Source organism: Aulonocara sp. 'chitande type north' Nkhata Bay, linkage group LG4, assembly GCF_057382095.1.
Source record: "Aulonocara sp. 'chitande type north' Nkhata Bay isolate Kocher_YH1m ecotype deep benthic linkage group LG4, A_spYH_male_GT1.1, whole genome shotgun sequence".
In the NCBI taxonomy this organism is placed as follows: domain Eukaryota; kingdom Metazoa; phylum Chordata; class Actinopteri; order Cichliformes; family Cichlidae; genus Aulonocara; species Aulonocara sp. 'chitande type north' Nkhata Bay.
The window spans coordinates 1,757,527-1,780,383 of record NC_141347.1 but is presented as its reverse complement, the minus strand read 5'-3'; the positions used below and the strand labels follow the sequence as shown (position 1 = coordinate 1,780,383).

Below are 22,857 nucleotides of genomic sequence, written 5' to 3'. Positions count from 1 at the left end.
AAAGCAAACTGATCTCCTGGAAGAGGCCAGAATAATCATAATTCAAAAACTTCCCAATAAATCTTAGATACTTTGTCTTAAAGTGGGTAATCAGGGCCCCCTAGTGGGGCCATACCTAGCAAGCATGGGTCTTGATCAGGTACAGTACAAAAGAAGTAATCATTTTCTATATGACTTATCCATCTATCGAAGCTATCTAAACATTTGCTATATGAAAAGTAACTGTCCAATGGCCTTGCCACCATTCCTATAATAGGAATGGTGGCTTTCATGAGTCTTTCTCATGACAGCAAGAACTGCAATTACTCATTCTCATCTCTGTGATGGAATTTTTCAGTGCAAAATGTCTCAGTTCAGCATTTTTAAGCTGTTTGTTGAACCATGTTGAATCATTACTGACCTCAATTGGGGCGAGTGAGGCCTGCAGTTGTTCAGATATTGTTCTGGATTTTTGTGACCTCCTGGATGAGTCAGCAGGTACAGCCTGCTCTGCACTTTCCTGTAGAGGGCGTCTGAATTGTGAGTCCAGTCCAGTTTATTGTTCAGATAAACACCAAGGTACCTGTAGCTGTCCACAGCCTCAATGTCCATACCTTGGATGGTATTTGTGCCTGCGGAAGTCTACCACCAGCTCCGTGGTTTTACTGGTGTTGATCTGGAGGTAGTTCAGCGGGCACCAGTCCACCCTAACCCTCTCCTGGAGTAATTGTGGTAGGTGGGCCAAACCTGGGAGGCTTCACCACTAATCCAAGTTTTTTTCATTTATGGATAATTGCTCTCACTGTGGTTTGCTGTAGTCTCAAAGCCTTAGGAATGACTTTGTAACCATTTCCAGACTGATAGATGTCAGTGAATTTTGTTTTTCATCTGCTCTTGAGATATTTTAGATTTTGGTATGATGTGTTGATTTTTGAGAGCTTTGGTAGCCTTTCCAAACAAGTAATACTTGTTTAGTTATTTTCCAAATGTACTGTCATGAACCTTAACATTTAAAATGTTAACTGAGGCCTGTAGAGTTAAAGATGAAGCTGTTTTTGTTTGTTGTTTTGTTTTGCATTTTATCTGAGCATTGCACAGGTGGACCGTGAAGTGATTTTGCAGGAATGTCCACTCCTGTGAAGAAAGTCAACTTTTTCCCCCCACTGTTGTGAATAACCTTTCTCACTGTAGAATAACTGACTTCAGTTTGTTTGGAAATGCCCTTGCTATACAACCATTCCCAGACTGACGGGCAGCCACATCTTCTTTCAGATTTTCCTTGTCATGGTGTTAAAAATCCCCCGAATAACCCAAACTTACAAAACAGAAAAGAAGTGATCCGAAGAAGAACTATACTCGTGCACCACCTCTAGGCTCTGTTATCAGGTTGTCTACACATTGTGGGGGTCATTGGCCAATCACAGGCCTTTTCAGTGAAAAAGGGTTGTTATGTTATGTTGTGGCCTTTTTGCACCGACAGATGAGGGATTTTATCTGTGTCATGACTCGCTCCGTAAAGTCGCACCCAAATCACTGGTAAATAGAAGTATTTATTTATTATTTATTTGGATTCAGTTGGTCCAGTGGAAAATCTCCTGTGGAGTGGATCATGGGACATGACAGAGTGTCCTAAGAATCACTCAATGGGTTCCACGACCAGGTACAACCTGTCATGGTTGGCTGTGTGGCAGGCAAGCAGAAGTGGTGGACCCAAAATTGCAGGACTCTTGGAGATGGGAATAAACTGAAAATGCAGCTTTATTGCTGGAGGAAAGATTCACGAAATAAAACTTACAAAAACAAAACTCTAAACCGAGGTGCTGGAGGACAGGACATTACAAACACACAGCAAGTTGAGGGTACGACACGACACTGACACAAAGAAACACAGGGCTTAAATACACAGATAGCAGTAATCAAGGGATGAGAGACAGGAGGGGAACACACCTGGGAGAAATCACAGCTGATGAGACAGGGGAAACGTAAACCTGAGCACACTCACATACGACACAGACCTTCACAATAAAACAGGAAACTCAGACACATGGAACCAGACAAGACATTGAACTAAACAGATTCACAAACAGAAGGGGTGACACCATAGACAGACAGATACAGACGCAGACTCAGAGGCAGACCGAAAATAACACGTAGAACTCAAACAACAATAATAATCATGATAATAAATTGGAAAATGATAATAATAAACTTAAAGCGCTGGGTCACCGACCCAGGACCATGACACAACCTTGCATCACTGCTGAGTGCAACACGGATACCACACATCCCTGCCTATTGTGGTTTCATTAAAGCACGGAAACTATTTTGCTAGATCAAGTTACAAAAACTAAGTTTAGCAAAAAAAACAAACAAACAACTAAACGTTTGATTTGAGTAATATCGATTATGCTTGGTTAGGGACAGACACAAAGAGTACTTTTTCACATAGTTTTGGGTTAAATGTAACATGCTAAACAGACATTACATCTAAAGGTAATGAAAGCAGCACAATCCATGACATTAAAATCGTAAATGGCCTGTATTTATATAGTGCTTTACTAGTCCCTAAGGACCCCAAAGCGCTTTACATATCCAGTCATCCACCCATTCACACACACATTCACACACTGACATTACTTAGCTTAAAAACAGTTACACATAAACATTTTATGCAATACTTCATTCCTAAAAATAAACAAAGGACTGAAACAAAAGATTTGCCATACAATAATAATATTGATGTTAATGCGATGGAATACGATTTTGTTATCATATACAAATGCTGTTTCTGTTCATGGTTTCCATCCGCTGTCTGTTACAAAATGAAGGATTTATTTTCAGAGATTCCAGTAGTATTTAATTATTCATTTATTTGTCTGACATGTTAAAGTTGGAACCTCTGGAGCAATGTAAAAGGCAATCGTAGGAAGTTAAAATGACATTTAATCTTATTTGGTGACAAGAGCAAATTAGCAAATATGAAACTATGGCTGCTGTATAAATAATGAATTTAAAGAAAAGGAGAATACAATTTTTATGTAAATATAGTGGTAATATGTTTAGGTTCCAACTTTGTTTAGTTGAAAATCATTCATTATTACTTAAACATGAATAAAAACAACATAAAATATTTAAACAACCTTGCCCCTTGACTTTTCTCCCAGATAACACCTTGCACACGTCTATAACTTTTGTTCAGCTTTGCTCTTTCCTCCTTTTTTCCCTTTTTTCTTACCACATTTTGACCCTAAAAATGTGTTATTATGAAACTAAGCTATGATCAAACATTTGCCCTTCCCTGCGCTTTAATATCCTAACGTTACCTCCGGATTTGGCCGAAATTAAGGGCTCGGGGAGCCGCCTGCTGTCCTCGGGTAATTTCAGTGACGCTCCAGGGTGACGCGCATGTATGGGCGTCACAGGCGCTCCTGATAGTAGGAGGAGAAGTTCGGTTAGAGAAGCTCCTCAGTAATCGCACACACGGTTTAGTGTCAGGTAACCTGCTCGCCATGGCAAACCGCTATCTCTCAGTCCTGCTCGTGCTGATCCTGCTACTCCTTCCGCTGCCGCACGGTCCGGCGCGCGTGGCGGTTGCTGCGGAATACTCCAAAACCGACTTGGACTACGAGTTCGGCGACTACAGGGGGAAGTGGTGTATCGACGACCACGGCTTCGTGTACAGCATCGGAGAGGTTTACTACCCGAGCCCTACGTCGTGTCCATGCACATGCACCATCGACGGCCCAGTATGCGTCCGACCCAAGTGTCCTCGCATCCACCCCCGGTGCACGCGGATCAGGTATAAAGCGTGCTGCCCGGTGTGCGAGGCTATGGCCAGAGTCTGTGTCTACGGAGGCAAAACATACAGGCTGCTGGAGGAGTTCAGGGTGAGAAATAGCCAAACTTCTGAATAACTCCTCCAATCCATGTCCCAGCCACAAGTTCATAATATTACAACCCTGTTGATGTGTTCCATGCTAGTAGGGATCCTCTCTCAATCCAGATGTTTTTCCATCACCTACTTATAATAAAGTTCATAAATTATTGTTTCCTTTTTTGCCGCTCAGTAAAATAGTGTATTTTCTCCTCTTCTTGCAGCTGCATGACACATGTAAAGCATAGAATGTTTTGTATAGCATCCTCGCTGTGTCACTGTGATGTTTTCTAAAAGTGTTCCAAAGAAATAAGCAACACGTTTACAGGAAAAAAAAATAAAGGTTTACAGGGTTTGGGGAGTGGGGGGGGGGGGGGGGGGGGGATTTTTGGTTTTGTTTTGTTGTTTCACAACACTTATTCAAACTAGTTCAGAATGTGCAAACTTTAGATACACAGCCCTTATATGCCTTATTTTACAGAACACAGCTGTTTTTGCCAGAATAGTTTTAATGCATGCAGTAATACTATACGTCATCATGTCACTGATACATTTTTCATTGGTAATACATAATCATGTAATATGAAATTACCAACTCATCTAAAACCAGAGGGGGAAAAAACAAAACAAAAAACAGCAAGTTTGCAACATGCTTGAATAACTTTGGGATGAAAGGTGAAATGTTAAATTCTTAATTTTCAGGTCATTGAGTAAATGTCTAGAAAAAAGATTTTCCTTGTTGCAGTGATTCATTATCTCGAACTTCTGTAAACTCCTCCGACAACCAAATTCAAACCCTTCCTGCTGTTGCAGGTTGTTTGGCCCAATTTATGATTGTTTGAAGGCTTACACGAATAAGCTAATGAAGTAACCTACAATAAATTCCATAAATATGTTTTAGATATACACTCAATTGTTACTACTTGCTAATATTGGGTTTGATCCCCTTTGGCCTTCAGAGCTGCCTTAACTACTTTTGACATTGACTCAACAAGGTGACATTCCTCAGAGGTTTTGGTCTAGACTGACATGATAACATTTAAAAGCTGCACATCCATGATGCCTATCTCCTGTTCCACCACATCACAAAGGTGCTTTATTGGACAGAGTGCTGGTGAATGTGGAAGCCATTTGAGTACACTGAACCTTTTTTAATGTTCAAGAAACCATTTGAGTGGTGTGAGCTTTGTGACATGTGATGTGTAGGGAGATGTGTAGACTGTAGTCTCAAGGTGATGGACATTGGTCAGGAACAATATTCAGATAGGTGCTGGCATTTAAATAATACTGGGCTGGTACTGGGAAATCCAAAGTGTGCAAAGAAATGATCCCCCCGTACTAACACACCACCCTATTACAGAAGCATTAAACTGTTGATAGAGGGCAGGATGGGTCCAGGATGGGTTTGCTGCCCAGAGCACTAGCACTTTAAAAAAAAGGATGCCTTTTTTTAACATTCTGAAGGCACCAGAATGTTAAAGAAAAAGCAACTCTAACCCTACCATTGTTACGCATCTTTATTTTGAGACCATGCAGACTATCCAAATGTTAACATGTAATAATGATGTTCACGCTTACCTGTGTGTTTCAGCTGTCAAGGTGTGAGCGATGTCGCTGTGAGCCCAACAGAGAGGTGTACTGCAGCATTTCAGAGTGCCCAGCCCCACACTGCGTTAACCCCACCTACGAACCCAACCACTGCTGCCCCATATGTAAGACCGGTGAGAGTCACTCAGGTTCAAAGTGTTTCTTTCTCTTTGCCTCATAAAGATCTGCTTCAGTATCAGCTTTGCATACATTATGTTGCATAATCGTGTAAACTGGGAGAATATCATGAAAATTTAAATCCCCTTCTTGCAAACAAAAAGAAACAAATATGGATTTATTCGTAACTCAAAAAGTCTTTAGAAAACACGCTAAGACTTCCTGTTTGGCAAGTGATCGTATATTAAAATGCATTCACAAGTTTCACAGTTGTTTTTCTTAAAGACTCTAGTTTCAGTGGGCAGATTGTGTTCATAATGTTATGTTACCATAAGTGCAATTTAAGCTTCCCATCGAGTGTTACACAAAATCAGCAGCCTTTGGCCTTCTACCTTATATAATGTCTCTCTTACCAAACATAATGACAGTAAAAGTGACTCCAAATCTGAGCTTGTCCACAGTTTGTAGTTAAATTGAAAACCTTTGTAAATACAAAGGGTGTTGGTGTAATGATTATGAAATATCTTCAGATATGCCAAAACTGATAATTTGCTGTAAGCTTTCTCCATTAGGTCTCCCAATACCAACCAGATAGACAGCAAATAGACAGCCCCATGGATTGGCCCATTGTCACCAACAGCTGATTTACTTTTTTGAGCCAGGATCGGGTCGATATCTGATCCAAATATTGGATTGGTGCTCCCCTAGTACTTACCAAAACTTTTCAGATCGCTTCTTTTGCTCTCTGTAGTAAATGTAATCATTAAAACTAAGCTTAAATTTTTATTAAGGAATGGACGATAGCAAGAGTTGTATAAAGTCATTTGTAATGCTCTGTGTTCTCAGTTATAGATTGCAGTTTTCTTAGCCGATTGACCAGTGGTTTTTTTGCTCATTCTCATTTCCTTAAAAGAACTGAAATTGACAGCATATATAAACAAACTTAACTTTTTTTTTAATGCTAATGCTTTTTAAATTTCGTAAAATAAATTATTAAATTTTAGATTTTCCCTCAAACTGCAGTTACAGGATCTTCTCTTAACCCTCATCCTACTGACTTGGGTGCATGCAGACCCCAGAAAGATATTTGCTGTCATTTATCTTAGGCGGGTTTTTTTTAATCATTCCAAATTTTTATGACTTTGTCATTCATTTTGTTCGTAATGATGTTCTCCCTTGATTAGTACTGTTGTAATATATTTGGGTATTCCCCGGGACCTAACACACTCAAAAGTACCAAATTCTGCCAAGCAGGTTTAATAAATGGCATTATTTATTGAGATATTGTTGCCCATAAAGCGTATATCAGTATTATATAGTATCAAATAGCTGGTAGGAACTTTCTATTGTTCATTTTAAAGAAAAAAAACTCAATTACTGCACATCATCTGGATGGGAAACTTTCCAGACTGGAAATTATCTGAAAATTTGAGCCTGATCTCCATGACACAATCGGGGTGTGCCCCAATCCCCAGTCTGAGCATCAATGACCCTCAATGGAGTGAGGAGTCAGTAAAACTATTCACTCACTCATCCAAATTGATGAATTCAGAATAAGAAATAACTCATAGTCATCCACGCCCCTTCTTCTTTCGCTCCTTCCATCTTCCTTCTTCCCCCTCCCCCCCCCCCCCTTTTTATGGCGCTTTTCAAGTCATTATTATTCTCAGACCACCTGCTCGCATTAATACACAAGTATTGGGGGGACTAGAAGCAAGGTGGGTCTTGAATGATTGGTACGTCCGGCTATTGGATGACCCCATCTACATCCCGAACCCCTGCCCTCCACTTCTCTTCCTTTGCGGAAGCATTTTGAAGTTGGGACCATGGAGTTCTGGGCTGCCCCCAGACCTGATCAGAGGGAGTCAACCAATGTGTAAAATGCTCTTATCCTATTGAGAAATGATTCTCTGAATCCAAATTTCTCAAATATTGCAAACAGGAATTTACAGTTGACTTTGTCAAATACTTTTTCTGTATCGAGTGATACAATTAGAGTGTTACTTTTTTGATACCGTGAAAGCATTAAGTTAAATAGTTTATGAGTGTTTATAGATGAATGGCTTTGATGAAACCTGTCTGGTCAGGATGGATAAGTGCTGGAATTACTTTCTCAAAGCAGGATGCTAGGACCTTGCTTATATTTGTAATGTCTTTATTTACCAGAGAAAGTGGTGTATAACTAGTTGACTGAGTGAGATCTTTATTCGGTTTTAACAACAGTATTCGTGGTAGGAGGAATTCTAGAGGTAATCATAAATTTATCTGTCATTCTTATAAATAGTGGGAACAAGGTTGGCCAAAAATGTTTGTAGGACCCAGCAGGAACTCCATCTGGGCCAGGTGCCTTATTATTGGGGATTTGATTAAGAGTACAGAATAGTTCTTCTAGAGCAATAGGTTTATCCAACATCCTAACTTGGTCTTGTGTTAAATGAGCCAGATCTATAGCACTAAGAAATTTGTGAATATCTTCCATATTCGAGTCATGGTCAGAAGTGTACAGATTCATGTCAAACGTCCTAAAAACATTATTTATATCTTTAAGATTACGAAATGGTTTCCCTGCTAAGTCTTTGATAACTGTAATTGTTGTTTTTTCTTTATTTTGCTTAAGTAGGTTTGCCAGATATTTGCCTGATTTATTATTGCATTGAAATTTGTCATGTCTCCAACTGGCAATCTGATGGACGAGCAGAGATTTTGCCAGGGGAATGGTACTTGTCTGACTGCATTATTCTAAGTGTAAAGTTTGGTGGAGGGGTATTATGGAGTTGGGCTCAACTACTTATTTCCATTAAAAGGAACTTTTAATGCTTCATCATACCAAGATGTATTTGACAGTTTCAAGCTCCCGACTATGTAGGAATAGTTCCAACATGACAACATGACCAGTGCACAAAGCATGGTCCAAAATGACCTCGTTTCAGGCATTCGTGTAGTCAATCCAGGTTGCTCAGGTTGTCTGCCTGGTCTTAGAGTCCTGGTCTACTGCTCTATTAATAAGAAGTTGGTTCTTTGGCCCTCTGGTGTTTTTTCCAATGCCTTTCTGAACTGTGGTTACATACTGACTAATGCACCTACTCAGCTTGGTAGCTACAATGTTGACAGGAGCTGCCATGTGTGGGAGAGGCAGGTAATTGGCCAGTAATTTCATGATGGCGTGCCCTTGTGAGCATCCTTCATGATCAGGATTGTCTACCCTTTGTTAGCCAGTCTAGATGAGTACCTGCTGTTAGCCACCTCCTTTGTGCTTCCTATCATCTGTGGACTGCCGTTAGCTTCTTCAGAGGTAGGCATGGATCATGTCTCAGTTAAAAAAATGAAAATCCTTCTGTGCTACCCTGATTTTGGCTTCCAGCCTTCTTGTCCACGAGGATCTATATCTACATATATCCTTGATCTTGTACCCTAGTACTTGTAGTATTACCGTACTACAGAAGAAGTGACTCGCATCAAGAAACCTTACCAGTGGCTGGACAAAGCCATAGAGGGTGGGGTCTATCACACAAGGCAAGTTCCAAGGCGCAGGCTGTGCAAAGATCTAGAGACAATCCAGCACATAAGCGCAGGGTGCAAGATGCTAGCAGGAAGGGCATGGAACACCATGAGCTAAGATCCTGTGAGACTTGCAGATTAGATTAGATTAGATTAGATAGAACTTTATTAATCCCTCGGGTGGGTTCCTCTGGGAAATTCGATTTCCAAAAAAGCACAGCACCGACAGAAGTTACAGAGTTACAGAATATTATATATATATATATATATAATACACACACACACACACACACACACATATATATATAAATACAGAGACAATATAAATAAAATATACGAAGGGGATAAATAGAATAAATAGGAATAAAAATAAAAATACAAGTGAATTGCACATTTCAAGTATTGAGTCTATTGCACCGTTGACTATTTACAAAAGTATTGCACAAAAGGTATTGCACAGTGAGGTGAAGAGGCACTACAGCTTAGTTGTTCCCCCCTCCTTTGTATAGACAGACAAACTAGTGGTGGCTAACCCACTTGACATAGTAGTGGTAGACAAGCAGAGAAAGATGGCTGTAGTGATAGATGTAGCTCTACCCAGTAGCTAAAAAAAATGGTAAATGGAACCACTATGCGCAGGACCCTCAAGCGCTCAGGCCCATGGTAGTGGATAGAGAACCCAAACTAGGATAAAGGCTGTCTACAGGTCGAGTAGGGACATTTTTTTTTTGTGACGGAATATGCGCATCAGAAATATGAGCAAGAGACACATAGCCCACAAAATCCATACCTGGACGTTGCCTGCATTAACAAAGTCTGTATCAGATGTTAAGGAACTAGGGCACATTGATGAGAAGTGGGCTACTGAAACAATAAAGCATAAGAAGACGAGGAATGAGAATAGGGAGCTGTTGGCATGCTACTACACTATGCTGCAATAGCAGCGGAAGGAGTTACATGACGAGAAATATGGATTCTTTTACACCCAACAACTAGACTAACATCGAAAAAACTAGTAGCTCAGTAGTCCAACATCTGGAAGAAGCAACTGCTATCACAACTATGACAAGACTCATGACGTACAACATAAATGCTACAGCAAGGGGGACCCAGGACATCAGGTCGGGTGGAGGTATCATCATCCCCTGGGTTGGGGTGAGGTTGGGTAATGCAAGAACAGTTGCAAGTTTCTTGGGTTTTTCTCTTTATCTATTGTTGTAGGGTCTACCTTACAATATAAAGCGCCTTGAGGCAACTGTTGTTGTGATTTGGCGCTATATAAATAACATTGAATTGAAGTTCTAATTAAACATGGACATTAAATTACTTACAAACTCAGTGCATGCTTTTATACAGCTTATCAGTGCTTTTGGACATTTTTTCATAACAGTTCTGTTTAAAATGTTGCTGTCTGAATGTTTTCCCCATTCCCAGCTGTCATTTGTTTCATCTATGTGTACATCCACTCTCCTCTGTGCTGTTATATCCCATCTCACTGACTTTATCCTCATGCGCGCACACACACACACACACACACACACACACACACACACACACACACACACACACACACATTTAAGCTGTTGAGCCCAGTGTGCACTATAGTAAGAGCGGTCATTGTGACAGTCAGTATGTTCACCCTGGAGCTCTCAGAAGCTGCACTGGTTATGTCACATCACACACCCTGCAGCTTATACAGTCATTCCCGTTATGTCACTCAGACTTTCATTGCTACTGGCTTTGAAACACTGGTGCATCAGTGTGTGTGTGTGTGTGTGTGTGTGTGTGTGTGTGTGTGTGTGTGGGAGAGTTTGAGCTCTTTTGTAGCAGTGGGTATATTAGCTTTGCTTTTATATGTTGCCTTAATTATAGAATAAATTGGACATGGAAAGCAGTTAAAAGGTAAAAAAGAAAAACCCAACAGGAACATGCACATAAACATGCTTTGCTGTTGCCTTGCTCTTGGTGTCTAAAGGCAGTTGCAGTTAAGTTGAACCTTCTATTTTTACTGCTTCAGTTCTGCACAGACAGCGGGACAGATGGTTCAGTTTGTTGCGTCACTGTTTGCTTAATTTATTTATTTTTTTCCTTACTACTGCCAAATTCCCTTATGTCAGCTGTGCTTTATTGGATGCCATCAGATCTGGCATTAGATGAACTGTACTTCCTGTGCTCCTGCTGGTTGGGGTTGGTAATTGTTTCTCAGGTAGCCGCCAAATAAAGGAGCCCCATCTGTGAATAAGGAATGCAAATCAAAGGCAGGCTGTTTGCATTATTTAGTCAGTAATTACTATCCCACATAATTTGTAACTGCGATTTTGTTGTTGCTTTAATATGATATAGACCTGAGAGATATTAGAGGGCATTCATTTATCTTTTGGGAAGAGAGACTTCTTAAACTAAAATAGTAAATCAATAGTAAAACTGCTGTATGCAAGAAAATTGACATAATTTAAACGAAACAGGAAAAACAATAATTTTAACAGGTAATATTAAAATAAAATAAAAAAACAACTATATTTAGACCTGTGTTGCAATGGAAAAAAAACATTTCACTGTGTGCTTGTTTGTTTTGAGCACACTAGCAAGCCATGATAATATTTTTTTAACTGAATAATTCACAAAGCATCAAGCATACAGCTAATACTGACAGTGCTGAGGTGGGTGGTTGGTGGGTTGTAGCTTGGGAGTGGACCCCCATATCAAATTGGGGTTAAAGCCCTATAATAACCTACAGCCAGATTTGTCTGTAATTACAGATCTGAGACTTAAAATATGCAAGAATGGAGTTATTTATTCTTTAGGTTTATGATTATTTCTAAAAGTAAACCCTACTTGAAAACAATGAGACTAAAGGTGCGGTCCCATTAGAGAGACAGCCGGCATGTTTCACAAGCGATAACCTCGACTACAGAGGAAGGATACGCTCTTCTATGAACTCGTTCACTGTTTGATGACGGAAACGACAATAAAATGTTAACTGTCATTATAGGTCCCAACTGTTTTGCTGGGAACAGGGTGATCCCAGCAGGGGAGCGTGTGAACATTGACGAGCGAACAGTATGCTACTGCACCTACCGGGATGGGACATGGCACACCCACCCCCATGCCACCTGTGAACAGCGCCCACAGCCCAGCCCAACACAGAGCACCCGCACTGAGGCCCCCAGCAACGAGGACAGCAAAGGGAAGGGAGGGAGGCCATTTATTCCCAGACTGGACGTAATACCTTGAATTTTAATTTGTTAGATAAATTTATCAGAGGCAGAGTCACTCTTGAGGTACAAATCAACTCATGAGTCTGCTAAACTTCAACTTTTAGAGCACCACATAAAATGTATTGTTCAGAATCTAGCTTAATTATCCAAATAGAACAGCTTCTCCATATGGAAAAGATATATATAAATCTTATAAAGTTTGTATCTGTCTTGTGTCTGTCTTGAAAAGCATATAAGAGTGAAAACAGATATAAGATCCCTTGAAAAATTATATAATGAAACTTGTATGTTTTGGATACTTACTAAAACAATGTATGAAAGTAATGAGAAAGTGGCCACTTTCATGAGTAAATCATATAAGTTTTCACTATTTCTTTTCCATATGGGTCGGTTCTTCTACCTGAATTCAAGATCTAAAGTTAACTTGTTGGGAAATAAAACAAATTGGTTCCCATTTCTTTCTGGGAAATGGCACATCTTAAGTCCACACAATGGGAACTTCACATAGCTTGGCCAAAATTCTGACTTGTAGTGAAGGTGGCTCCCTGGAAATTTAAACTCTTTTTCCACTACAGCATTGGGTAAGCTCTACTGTATATTTAAAAACAAAAAAACCCCACTAAGCTGCTTCTGTTTGGCGTTGGTGAAATAAAAGTGAAACTGTAAAATAATCAAAGAGATGTTTAGTGTCAAGTGTAGAAATGGAGCTGGTTGGCAAGACCATTGGGAAAGAAGTTATATTGACAGTAGAAACCCAAACAAGAAAATAGAATACACAACTCTGAGACAGCTTGAAACAAATGCCCAAGAAAGTGGTTAATATCCTATCTTACTCAGTCCATTACTTTATTCAATCCTGAACTGCTGTCATACAAAATGACTGAAGAATTGACACTCTAGCCTTTTGATCAAATACAGTAAATGTAAGCTTTTTTTTCAGATGTAAAGACCAGGAATTTTTTTTGAGATACCGCACAGCCAAAGAAATTCTACTGTAAACACATGCTCATTTAATGGATTTTCTTGTCTTACTGTATTGTTGAACACTGCTGAAGACATCAAACTGTTAAATTTCACTATTATTAAGAAGTCATGAAGACCTACAGATTTTACAAATATCTTCAAGTAGTTCCCACAAATGCTTTTGGTGGCTGTGTTCTCTTAAACTCTGTGCTCCTACTCATTTCAAGCCATCTCAGATGCATGGGCCATTCTCCTGAAAAATAGATGATTGTCCAGGAAGTTCAGAGCAGACTGTATGCTGTGTTAATGGAGAATAATGTCCATCTAGCAAAACTTGAAAAGACACTGAAAATATCTTGAAGAAAACTTGAGTTGCCATGGATGACACAGCATTTCTGACACACAGTAGTAATACTAGAATGACACCATCCTAAACCAGTCCAGAGTAGACCGACTGTGCCACACATTTTAAGTATGCTGAGATTTGGTTGTTTATGAAAAATAAAAAATAGCATTGAAATTTCCTTTTACATGAGATTGGATAAAAAAAAATTAAAATACACTTTTCTTATTTCTACACCTCTGTGGCAGCAGTACTAACCTATGTGTTGCCCTAGTATGTGGGAACAAAACTCTTAAGAAGCCCATTACCAAGAATAGACATGAGTATCCAATCAAAACCATTTTATAAACCAGTAGGTAAACTTAAAGTAGTTGATAGTTTAATTGGATTCATTGGTTTAATTGAAGGCTTTATAACGATAAAAAAAAAGTTGTACTTCCCAATTTTAAACTAATTTAGACATAAAGGGGCATTTCTAGAGCAATGCTGTTTGATGAGCTGTGGTTTCTCTAACCCATCTTTGCAGCAGAAAGAATCTCTTAAACTTCAGGTTTCCCAAACTGAATGACTTTCATATCTTAAAGTAATGTTGAACTGTTGTTTATTAGTTGTTATTAGCCATTAGCAAAGCCATTCTAGAAGCTTTGTCTGCTTTATCCAGTCCAAAACCAGTTTTGATCCATGTTTAGCATTACCCTCCTGTTGGAACATTCTGTTGTATCCAGCAAAACAGCCTGAGAGCATACTGCCACCACCATGCTCGATAGTCGGTATATTTGCAGAGGTTTTAAAGCCTCCAAACGCCACAGTGATCCAAAACCTGTCCTACTGTACAGTGACACTGACATTATAGCAGTTTCCAAGACTCAGGCAGACTTGAGCCTTGGTTGTTCTTGAATATCCTAACCAATTTCTTCACCTGAGTGCAGGATAGGGTCTTCTTCTACAACTTGGCGGTGATGACACATCCAAACAACTTGTACCTACACAAAATTGTTCAAACTGATGATCTTGGAATCTGCAGATGTTTATAAATGGCTCCAAGACACCTTCCCAAGTTGTGTAACTCTGTAATTCTCCTTTCTTAGACTTTCCAGTTGTTCTGCATATTTGTCAATTCAATGATTGTTGTCATATAACTTCCTCTATGCTGGTAAAGAGAAAGTCAATTATGATCGATAATGAGAATAGCTCTTGAAGTTGAAAGACAAAAGTGAATGTGTGTATATATTTTAGCCTGTATATATAATTTTGACCACAAATGAGCCACGAGAAACCATCTCGTGGCTCATTTGACAAGTATTCCCGTCACCTCGCTCCAGGAAAGACTTTATTCCGGTCTCACTTTGCTTCTCTCCCTCAGTGTTTTAGTGAGGAGGATTATGTGAGGTTATCACTAGTTCTGTTTTCTAAAAACAAAATAAATTCAAAGTTGTGTACTAAATATTTTTTAAAACATTAAAGATGTATGCCCTGCAATTATTATACCAGGGGAAAAGAACAATTCAAAGAAATTGTTAAGGCTCAAAATATCAAGTATGTAAACTTCCTACCACAACTGTGCATTCTACAGCTAGATAGCTTTGCACTGTCTGCTTATTTGTCAGGCATTTTATGTCCATTGTGTCACTAACCTCTTGCATTAACACTTCCAAGTTCTTTTACTAAACCTGCAGGTACACAGGCTACATGACCACAGCTGAACGTTCACCTACACATACACAGTATTATCTGTACCTTTGTTAAGCGCCACTTTTTCACAACTGAAACTGTATGCAGACATACTGTCACAGTGAAGTGCGGGAAAATGTTTTTCTTTCCTTTGTACCTCAGACTGATTGACTTTGGAACATGGGCATGATGAAGGCATCTATGACAGAGGAAACATGCTATATGCAGATGGTAGTGTGGCTTCCATCTGCCAAGCAGTGAGGTGCCAGGGATGTCCAAGTACAGCAGACAGAACTGAAAATGGCCGAGCAGGAAAGCACATTTATACACTAACTGAAAAAGGATGGTGTACACATGCATGCCAATTCACAGGTCACCTCCACTGTATATTCAAAACTCTATTAATGCCACACTCCTATAAAGAAGTCCACTAGGGGAAGATTTCATTCACGGTTAGGTGGTGACAGCTAGACACTGTAAAAACACATTTTGAAGTGTATTCCTCTTTATTAATTTTGTGTGGCTTCTATCCCATCCTCATGTCGGCTGTAAAATTCACCCCTCACGAGTTAGTTTGTTTTGATTTAAATTCTCCAGTCAGGTTCAAAGTTTAGACTTCTCCCTACAGCTGTAGTCTTGACATTTTTGTTAACAACAACATCTTTGTTGGCCCTAGTGTATCTAATGTGAGGAACGGCAAGGGGTACCAGCTCTCAGTCATGTACATACTGAATATAAAAGAAAAATAAACTTCATATTACCAAAAAAGTTCTGAGCATGTACTTGACTCTTTATGAATATTAAAACACAACAATAAGAGCCTTTTCTGTAATAGTCTTAACATTTTGGACCGAAAGGTAAATGAAACAACCAAGACACATCTCAATAACAAGTTTTTATTGAAAACAAACAGGTGCAGGGTCCAGCTCAGGCTATGCTGCCAGCATTGGAGGCAATCCTGGGCCACAGGTCAGCACACTCTTTGGCCACTGGGCCTGTGATGGCAGAACCTGTAGACACACACACACGAAGGAACATAAGTCCCGATACTTGTGTTATTTTAAAAGCTTAAAAAATAAACTGATTTTACAATGGAGAGGCATAAAAGTTAGGCAAATTGATAAGGTGGTGTTATTTTCATTACTGGGAGCACATCATTTGGGTCAAACATAACATTAACCAATACATTAAAAGAAAAAGTTGTACTGAGTATTTATAAATTGTCTCATCCCTGATTGAGATCAGTCAGCCACAGTGGGGTCGCTGCCGTCTCACCCACAGTGATGAAATCAATATTCCCTTCTACGACAACTCACCGAGCCACTGAGCAGACAAAGCAAGTGCTTTTGGAAGGGCAAATATGCGCCTGTCATGACCACACACCAATCACCTCCCTGTACAGCGCGCATGAATGCCACACCACGTTTCAAAAACCCACCTTTCATTTCTCCTTTGTTGTTTACTATGACACCCGCGTTGTCTTCAAAATAGAGAAACACGCCATCTTTTCGTCTATACGACTTCCGCTGCCGTATCACCACCGCAGGATGCACTGTGGAGAGGGGAACAAGGTTAATTTGAGCTTAAAATGAAAAACTAAAAACCATATTTGAACAACTTTCTGCAACTGAAACTGGCAACTTATATTTAGACATTTAAAGACTGCAGATGGCGACGGTAGTTCCTGCTCTGCTCTAGGGATCTTCCAGCTGGAAGGCTACTCCAACCAGAACCTGTAAACACGTTTCACTAAACTAAAGCTAAACAGGCAAAGAGGAATACAGTCACCAGCTTCACTGTTAATGGATCCACCGCTCCTTATTGTTTAGTTATCTATCATTGAGAAATGACTGCTTCTGCAGGAAAGCAGCTTAAATGACATTTAATAATTAGTTTATGAAAGTGTGTGCAACGCTGCAAACAGAACCTACATGTCTGGTGAAGACTGTATGACGACCAGTTTCCCACTTACCCTTCTTCCTGAGCTCTGGCTTGCCTTTCTTGACTGTGGCCATGACCATGTCACCAACTCCAGCAGCAGGAAGACGGTTCAGACGCCCCTTGATGCCTTTCACAGAGATGATGTACAGGTTCTTGGCACCTGAAAAACACAGTAAGAAACACCATAATGAGAACAGAGGACAGGGTGGCAGAAAATAAGATCTACTCCCATTCCGGTTTATGATAAATTCACTTTGTCAGCTTGTCTCATCCCTGATTGAGATCAGTCAGCCACAGTGGGGTCGCTGCCGTCTCACCCACAGTGATGAAATCAATATTCCCTTCTACGACAACTCACCGAGCCACTGAGCAGACAAAGCAAGTGCTTTTGGAAGGGGCGGACAGAAGGAACCAACTGGTAGCCATTTTCCCAGTGCTTCACTAGGGCTGTTCGATATAACGATATATCGCATGACGATATAAAAACATCTATCGTTTCATTTTACACTATAGTTTGTTTTGTGGTGTCGCAAAATAAACTGTTTACGGCAATATTTTTTCATTATTTTGATGTCACTGTAGTGGCTATATTAATGTCTTAAAGTTCTCTCTTTCTCTTATATTTAATATAACCACACTACGGACAGACAAGCGCCTGTTTCTATGCGTTGTCGTTAGTAACAACGACGGTAAAACTATCGCGTGTCCGCTTGTTTATTTTCTACATAAATCTTTCACAATAAAACTCAAGATCCTGTTGAGACTTTTCAAAAATAAACTGAATCACGTGAAAGAGTATGCAGAGTATTTACGGGTGAGAAGCAAAAAAAGGGCCGCCAGGTGCTAAAAAATAAACCTTAGACTCAAACGTTAGAACAGGCTTTTCCCTGCAGCACGCCGTGTAATAAATACAAAGAAAACGCCGGCCGTTTCAACTTATATCTAAAAATGTATCGTTTCATGCATCGGTTAAAACACTCGACTCCAGGTACACGACGCCCAGCTAGAAACACTTCACACAAGTCAAGCTGCCCGAGATTCACAGAATTCACAGAAAATGTTACAATTTTGTGATTTGTATCGTTATCGGGACGATAGATGTCTTATATTGGGATACGAGATTTTGGTCATATCGCAAAGCCCTACCTGTCACTGTAGTTTCACTTTTAAACAACAGTGCTATGTTTATGCACAGGTTCACATAATGTGAGATGCAGTTACTCAAAGTTCTGAAACAGTTTCTTTTTCTGCCAAGTACTTTTTAAATTGGTTCTAAAAAACAACATACCTTCAGTGTCTAATTACTTTACCCCCCAAGGTAAATTAATTGGACACTGCTACCAATTAATCTACATATTAATCCAAGTTCAACTTCAACAACATGTTTTTGAGTATAGATTTTAAGTCAGGTGAGCCTTCAGGTACAATCAAGTACAATCAAACAGTCAAAAGCATTCTGTCTAGAAAAAGTGGAAACAAAAGAACCATGTTGGGTGAGATCTTAGTTTTCAGAAAACCTCTCTCCTTAGACCTGACACACTGATGCTTTACATGTTAATTTTCACACAGAGGTTAAATAAAAAAATCTCAAATAATCCATTTATATGCATTAGTCAGTATGGTAGATACCATGTATTCCAAGTCGTCACTTATATTTAATGATAAAGCTGCTTCCAGGACAACAAAAGCAGACTTATTCAGTGCAAACATCAGCAGGTATAAGCAACAAGGATTAAAACAATATCTTTCAATAAGAAAGAGTACAATGATTATATTTGCTAATGTGTTTTATTAGCCTTTTGTGATCATTACTCTGCAAACAACTGCTTTAGGAAAAAAAACACTATGAAGTTACAGGGAATAACGAGTAAGGGGTTTCTTCTCTACACAGGGCAATACCAAGGAAGTGGGAGGTTTATCGCCATTCCAAGCAGTAAGAAATTAATCCAGGTTTCCAGTACATTCATCATTGAGCAGCACATGGTTCTCTATAGCCAAGTTAAAATTAAGCAGTTTCACATAACTTTCAAAATTTGAAAGAAAAAAACAAACAAACCCTGAGATTTACCAACTTTGTCCTTTTGTGATACTTTTAATTTGAACTATTTACAACAACAAAATCAGAAGGAGCACACCAAATAAACTAGTTCACATACAGGGAAGAATGGTGTGGTCAGTCTTAGTGAAAAGATAACAGCTCAACATCAAAAACAGCAAGTTTTAGGCTGGATCTTAAATTCCCTTCAATCACTTAAGAGTTTAAGACCATATTGTATAGAAAAGGTGAACAAGAGAAGCAAAAGTCAACAGGAGTCAACCTGACACAGCAACGAGTTACCACAGACCTACCTGTGTTGTCCGCGCAGTTGATAACTGCTCCTACTGGGAGACCCAGGGAGATGCGGAACTTGGCTCCAGAGGAACCACCACGTCCTGCAGGAAAAGAAACATGCTCGAGTAAGAATCATTTCTACCTGACAAATTGGGCATTTGTGATTCAAACTCAGAGGAAAGATATTTCAAATGTAAGTATTTACCATGAGTGCCCTTGTGTACTTAGTGACACTGAAATCCCTGACTTACGATAGCGCTTTAATCATCACATAGGTCCATTTTAGGAGCGAATGTCACATTTGAGAAATCTACACACCCACTGTAATACATAAGCAGCAAGCTACAGCATGCTTTACTGAAGCTTGTAACGCAGCATGAATATGACCTTTGATCAGGACACAATGATGGTTAAAATTCAGAGAAGCCAAATCTAAAGGAACGTCTAACCTTAAGGATATTACAAATACACAACTTTTTACAATTCTGTTTAATTTCGAAGCTACAAAACACGTAAACACTTTAAACCCTATTTTCCATTCACTGGGTTAAGAGTAATGACACGTAGTAACCAAGAGCTAAAACTACATTGAACCTCACGCATTTTCCCTTTTGCTCAATAAGAGTTTGTTTCAAATGTGGCAGCTCCAATTTATCTACAATTCACGCTTGGTGTGCACCGGCTCTGCTTAGCTTTCCCGGCTAGCCCTGATCACCACAAATAAATTCACTTCATTGGCACACTTTCAGGTCAGGAAGCATCGTTATAACTCACTTAAAAACAAAGACCTTATCACCACACAGAAGGCTAAAGTGTGTGGAAGAAAATGCGACTAGCTCGTACACATTTTCCGCCTCTAGCATTTCTCGCTTCAGTAATACATGGCGCTGAACGAAAAACATGGCTTCCTTCAATTCCCATCTCAACCGCGATCTTTATAAAATCGCTAACTTTTGTCATAATTTCAAAACTAGTCCCACAAAAACATTGATTTAGCTTCTCTATCACACATAAACAACTATATACGCTGTAGCTCGTCTTAGAAAGAGCAGATGGAGGTGGATTTTATAAAGCAACTCTCATACCTCTCTTAGACATTGCTGCAGCACGGAAAGAGGAAGGCGGAGAAAGGAATTGTGGGTAATAAAGCTGAACAGAAGTTCCTCCGGGTCAGGGTGACGAGACGCGTTGCGTTCAAAAACAGTCGGGAAAATTCACCAAACACATTTGGTGTTTACGTTATTTTTTGCGTCTACGATAGAAAATCGAACTGGATCACAAAGTGATGTTATACTTATTAGTCTCGCGTGTTTTAAAAACACTGTTTACCTTAGTTTCCCAGTGTTTCTTCTTTTGTAAGTCCAATTTTTTATTATTATTATTATTATTATTATTATTATTATTATTATTATTATTATTAGAATCAAATTATTTACTTGTTTACCTAAACAATTTACCTGGCCGTTATATGTAGTTCCCGTTTAATTCGGTCTTGGGAAAGGGTTGAAAAATAGTTTTAACGGTTTCGGATAGAAATGTAGTTGTACAATCATTTGTTTGGACTGCTAAGAGGTGACACTGTTGTACTTATTGTTGTGCTTTATGAATACATTTTTTGTTTGAAAAATCCTGTGGTTAAAATTAATTATCATTTTATATCATTCATCATTTGTTACTGAATCATAATGAATCAGAACAGATCACTGACACAACAACGTCCTCGTCTGTGCGTGTTCTCTGTTTAAAAACGTCAGTCTGTTACATTAAGACTTTAATTACATTTCATGAATATAATTAAGCAAAGAACTCAAGGATATTACATTGTAATCGACATGATGGGACAACAGAAATTAATTTAAACTCAGATGCGCATCTTTCTAAAAAGAAAAAAAAAGAAAAAAATAGAATATCACAAATTGTTAAAACTGACGGTTTATGAGGCTACATGTATATCTTTGCTTTTTTCTTTCTTCTGGCCTCTTGGGGGCAGCAGAAGCTTGTTGAGATAATATGAAGAATCATCAGTGGTCTGGATTGGACTGGTAATCCAGCCCAGGGTAGATGCAGTTGTAGGCCGTTGGGTCAATATGATTTTTCACCTAACTTCAAACCTAAACAAGAAAACCAGCATAGTCAGAGTGTTAAGAGCGGTTAAAGAAATACCTAGAAATAAGTTGTGATATTTTCAGTGATCTCCAGTAGAGATTGTAATTATCTGGCCTCTGCTGTTGTTCTTTGCGGATTTAGCCACCTGAATTCATCAAGAAATAACCAAATATTACACAAGCTATCATGGCTGATTTCCAGCACTTAGACAGTACAAAAGGAGTATAATGATGGAAATCAGTGAGTGAATCTACTCAAAAAGTTCTTTAAGCAGGGCTATGTGACTATTTGTCTGTCCCCATCATCTAGCAGACTGTGGGCATTTAGTAGTGAGTGCTGGGCGTATCCCCCCCATCACTGGCTTAAATCAGTTTCTGTTAACCTGTTGTGGTTATACCCCAAGGATCAGAGACTTGGAGCCTTTGAATAGAGACTTCTGTACAGAGGTAATCTAATGTTTACGCCATTTTACAACACAACTCACCATTATAAAGAGTTTCTAAGTGTTTTAAGGGTTTTTACTTTCAAATCCAAAAGCAACCTCTATAATAGTGATTACCAGGCTGCAAAGGTACTGCAGGTAAACTGCAGTAACAAGGGAAATTCAGTTTGAAATTATTAACATGTTAAGTTACATTTTTTTTTAGAAATGTATCTATTTACATAAAAAGTGAATTAAAACTTGTAATAAGAGGTTGTTAGTTAGTTATATTACTCTTTATTCTCGCCTAAATTTACAGCTCTTGCACTAAAGTAAGGTATTCAAGTTGCAGGTGTGTTGCACACTTGTCTTAACATTTTACATATGAATGGGAAACATTAGCAATTTATATTAGCAATTTACAACTATAAGCCTGTGTTGTTTATGACAGTTTTAAAAAAATAACATTTCCAAGTAAATGCATCACTTTCTCTTGTTTTTTGATTAGAGTGCAGATTTAAGATGGCTTTCTGACTTTCCTTGACCTTGGGGATAGCTGCTCTTTAATATTCTATGTATACAATTTGGACCTGTGTGAACAATAGTCCCATAATGCACGGTGTTGGTGACGTCTTGATCCCCAGTTCAGGGTTAGGGTTGCTGCCTCTCTCCCCTTCTGTTCATTCTGTACACAAATGAGTGTCGCAGCAATTTCACGAACAGACATATCCTGAAGTTTGCTGACGACACAGTGATCGTCAGTCTTCTAGTGGGGGATGAGTCAGGCCATGGACAGGTTGTAGATGA

At 39.2% G+C, this 22,857-nt stretch overlaps 2 protein-coding genes across 4 annotated transcripts; one reads left to right on the top strand and one right to left on the bottom strand.

The window, feature by feature from the left end:
- Positions 1-3,372: 3,372 nt before the first annotated feature.
- LOC147331686 (von Willebrand factor C domain-containing protein 2-like) lies at positions 3,373-16,007 on the top strand. Of its 3 annotated transcripts, none has more exons than XM_086287896.1 (3): positions 3,373-3,866; positions 5,445-5,565; positions 12,048-16,007. In XM_086287896.1, the coding sequence occupies exons 1-3, from the start codon at positions 3,489-3,491 to the stop codon at positions 12,287-12,289; spliced, it is 741 nt and encodes a 246-aa protein (XP_086144022.1). In that variant the 5' UTR covers positions 3,373-3,488; the 3' UTR covers positions 12,290-16,007. The 3 variants fall into 3 exon arrangements, with proteins under 3 accessions (XP_086144022.1, XP_086144021.1, XP_086144020.1); XM_086287895.1 differs by having other exon boundaries at positions 5,445-5,574; XM_086287894.1 differs by having other exon boundaries at positions 5,445-5,589.
- Positions 16,008-16,126: 119 nt separating this feature from the next.
- rpl23 (ribosomal protein L23) lies at positions 16,127-20,682 on the bottom strand. The gene is made up of 5 exons (XM_086287897.1): positions 20,609-20,682; positions 19,541-19,624; positions 17,223-17,351; positions 16,689-16,802; positions 16,127-16,260 (listed from the first exon to the last, which is right to left on the bottom strand). Exons 1-5 carry the CDS (start codon positions 20,619-20,621, stop codon positions 16,178-16,180), a joined length of 423 nt encoding a protein of 140 aa, XP_086144023.1. The 5' UTR covers positions 20,622-20,682; the 3' UTR covers positions 16,127-16,177.
- Between the last annotated feature and the right edge of the window lie 2,175 nt (positions 20,683-22,857).

Excerpts from the sequence above, each read along its gene's own strand:
- LOC147331686 (XM_086287894.1), top strand. The coding sequence starts at position 3,489 with ATGGCAAACCGCTATCTCTCAGTCCTGCTCGTGCTGATCCTGCTACTC. Across the intron at positions 3,867-5,444 it reads GGCTGCTGGAGGAGTTCAGG|CTGTCAAGGTGTGAGCGATG; the intron begins GTGAGAAATAGC and ends TGTGTGTTTCAG. Across the intron at positions 5,590-12,047 it reads GACCGGTGAGAGTCACTCAG|GTCCCAACTGTTTTGCTGGG; the intron begins GTTCAAAGTGTT and ends CTGTCATTATAG.
- rpl23 (XM_086287897.1), bottom strand. Across the intron at positions 17,352-19,540 it reads CAACTGCGCGGACAACACAG|GTGCCAAGAACCTGTACATC; the intron begins GTAGGTCTGTGG and ends TGTGTTTTTCAG. Across the intron at positions 16,261-16,688 it reads CAACAAAGGAGAAATGAAAG|GTTCTGCCATCACAGGCCCA; the intron begins GTGGGTTTTTGA and ends GTGTGTCTACAG.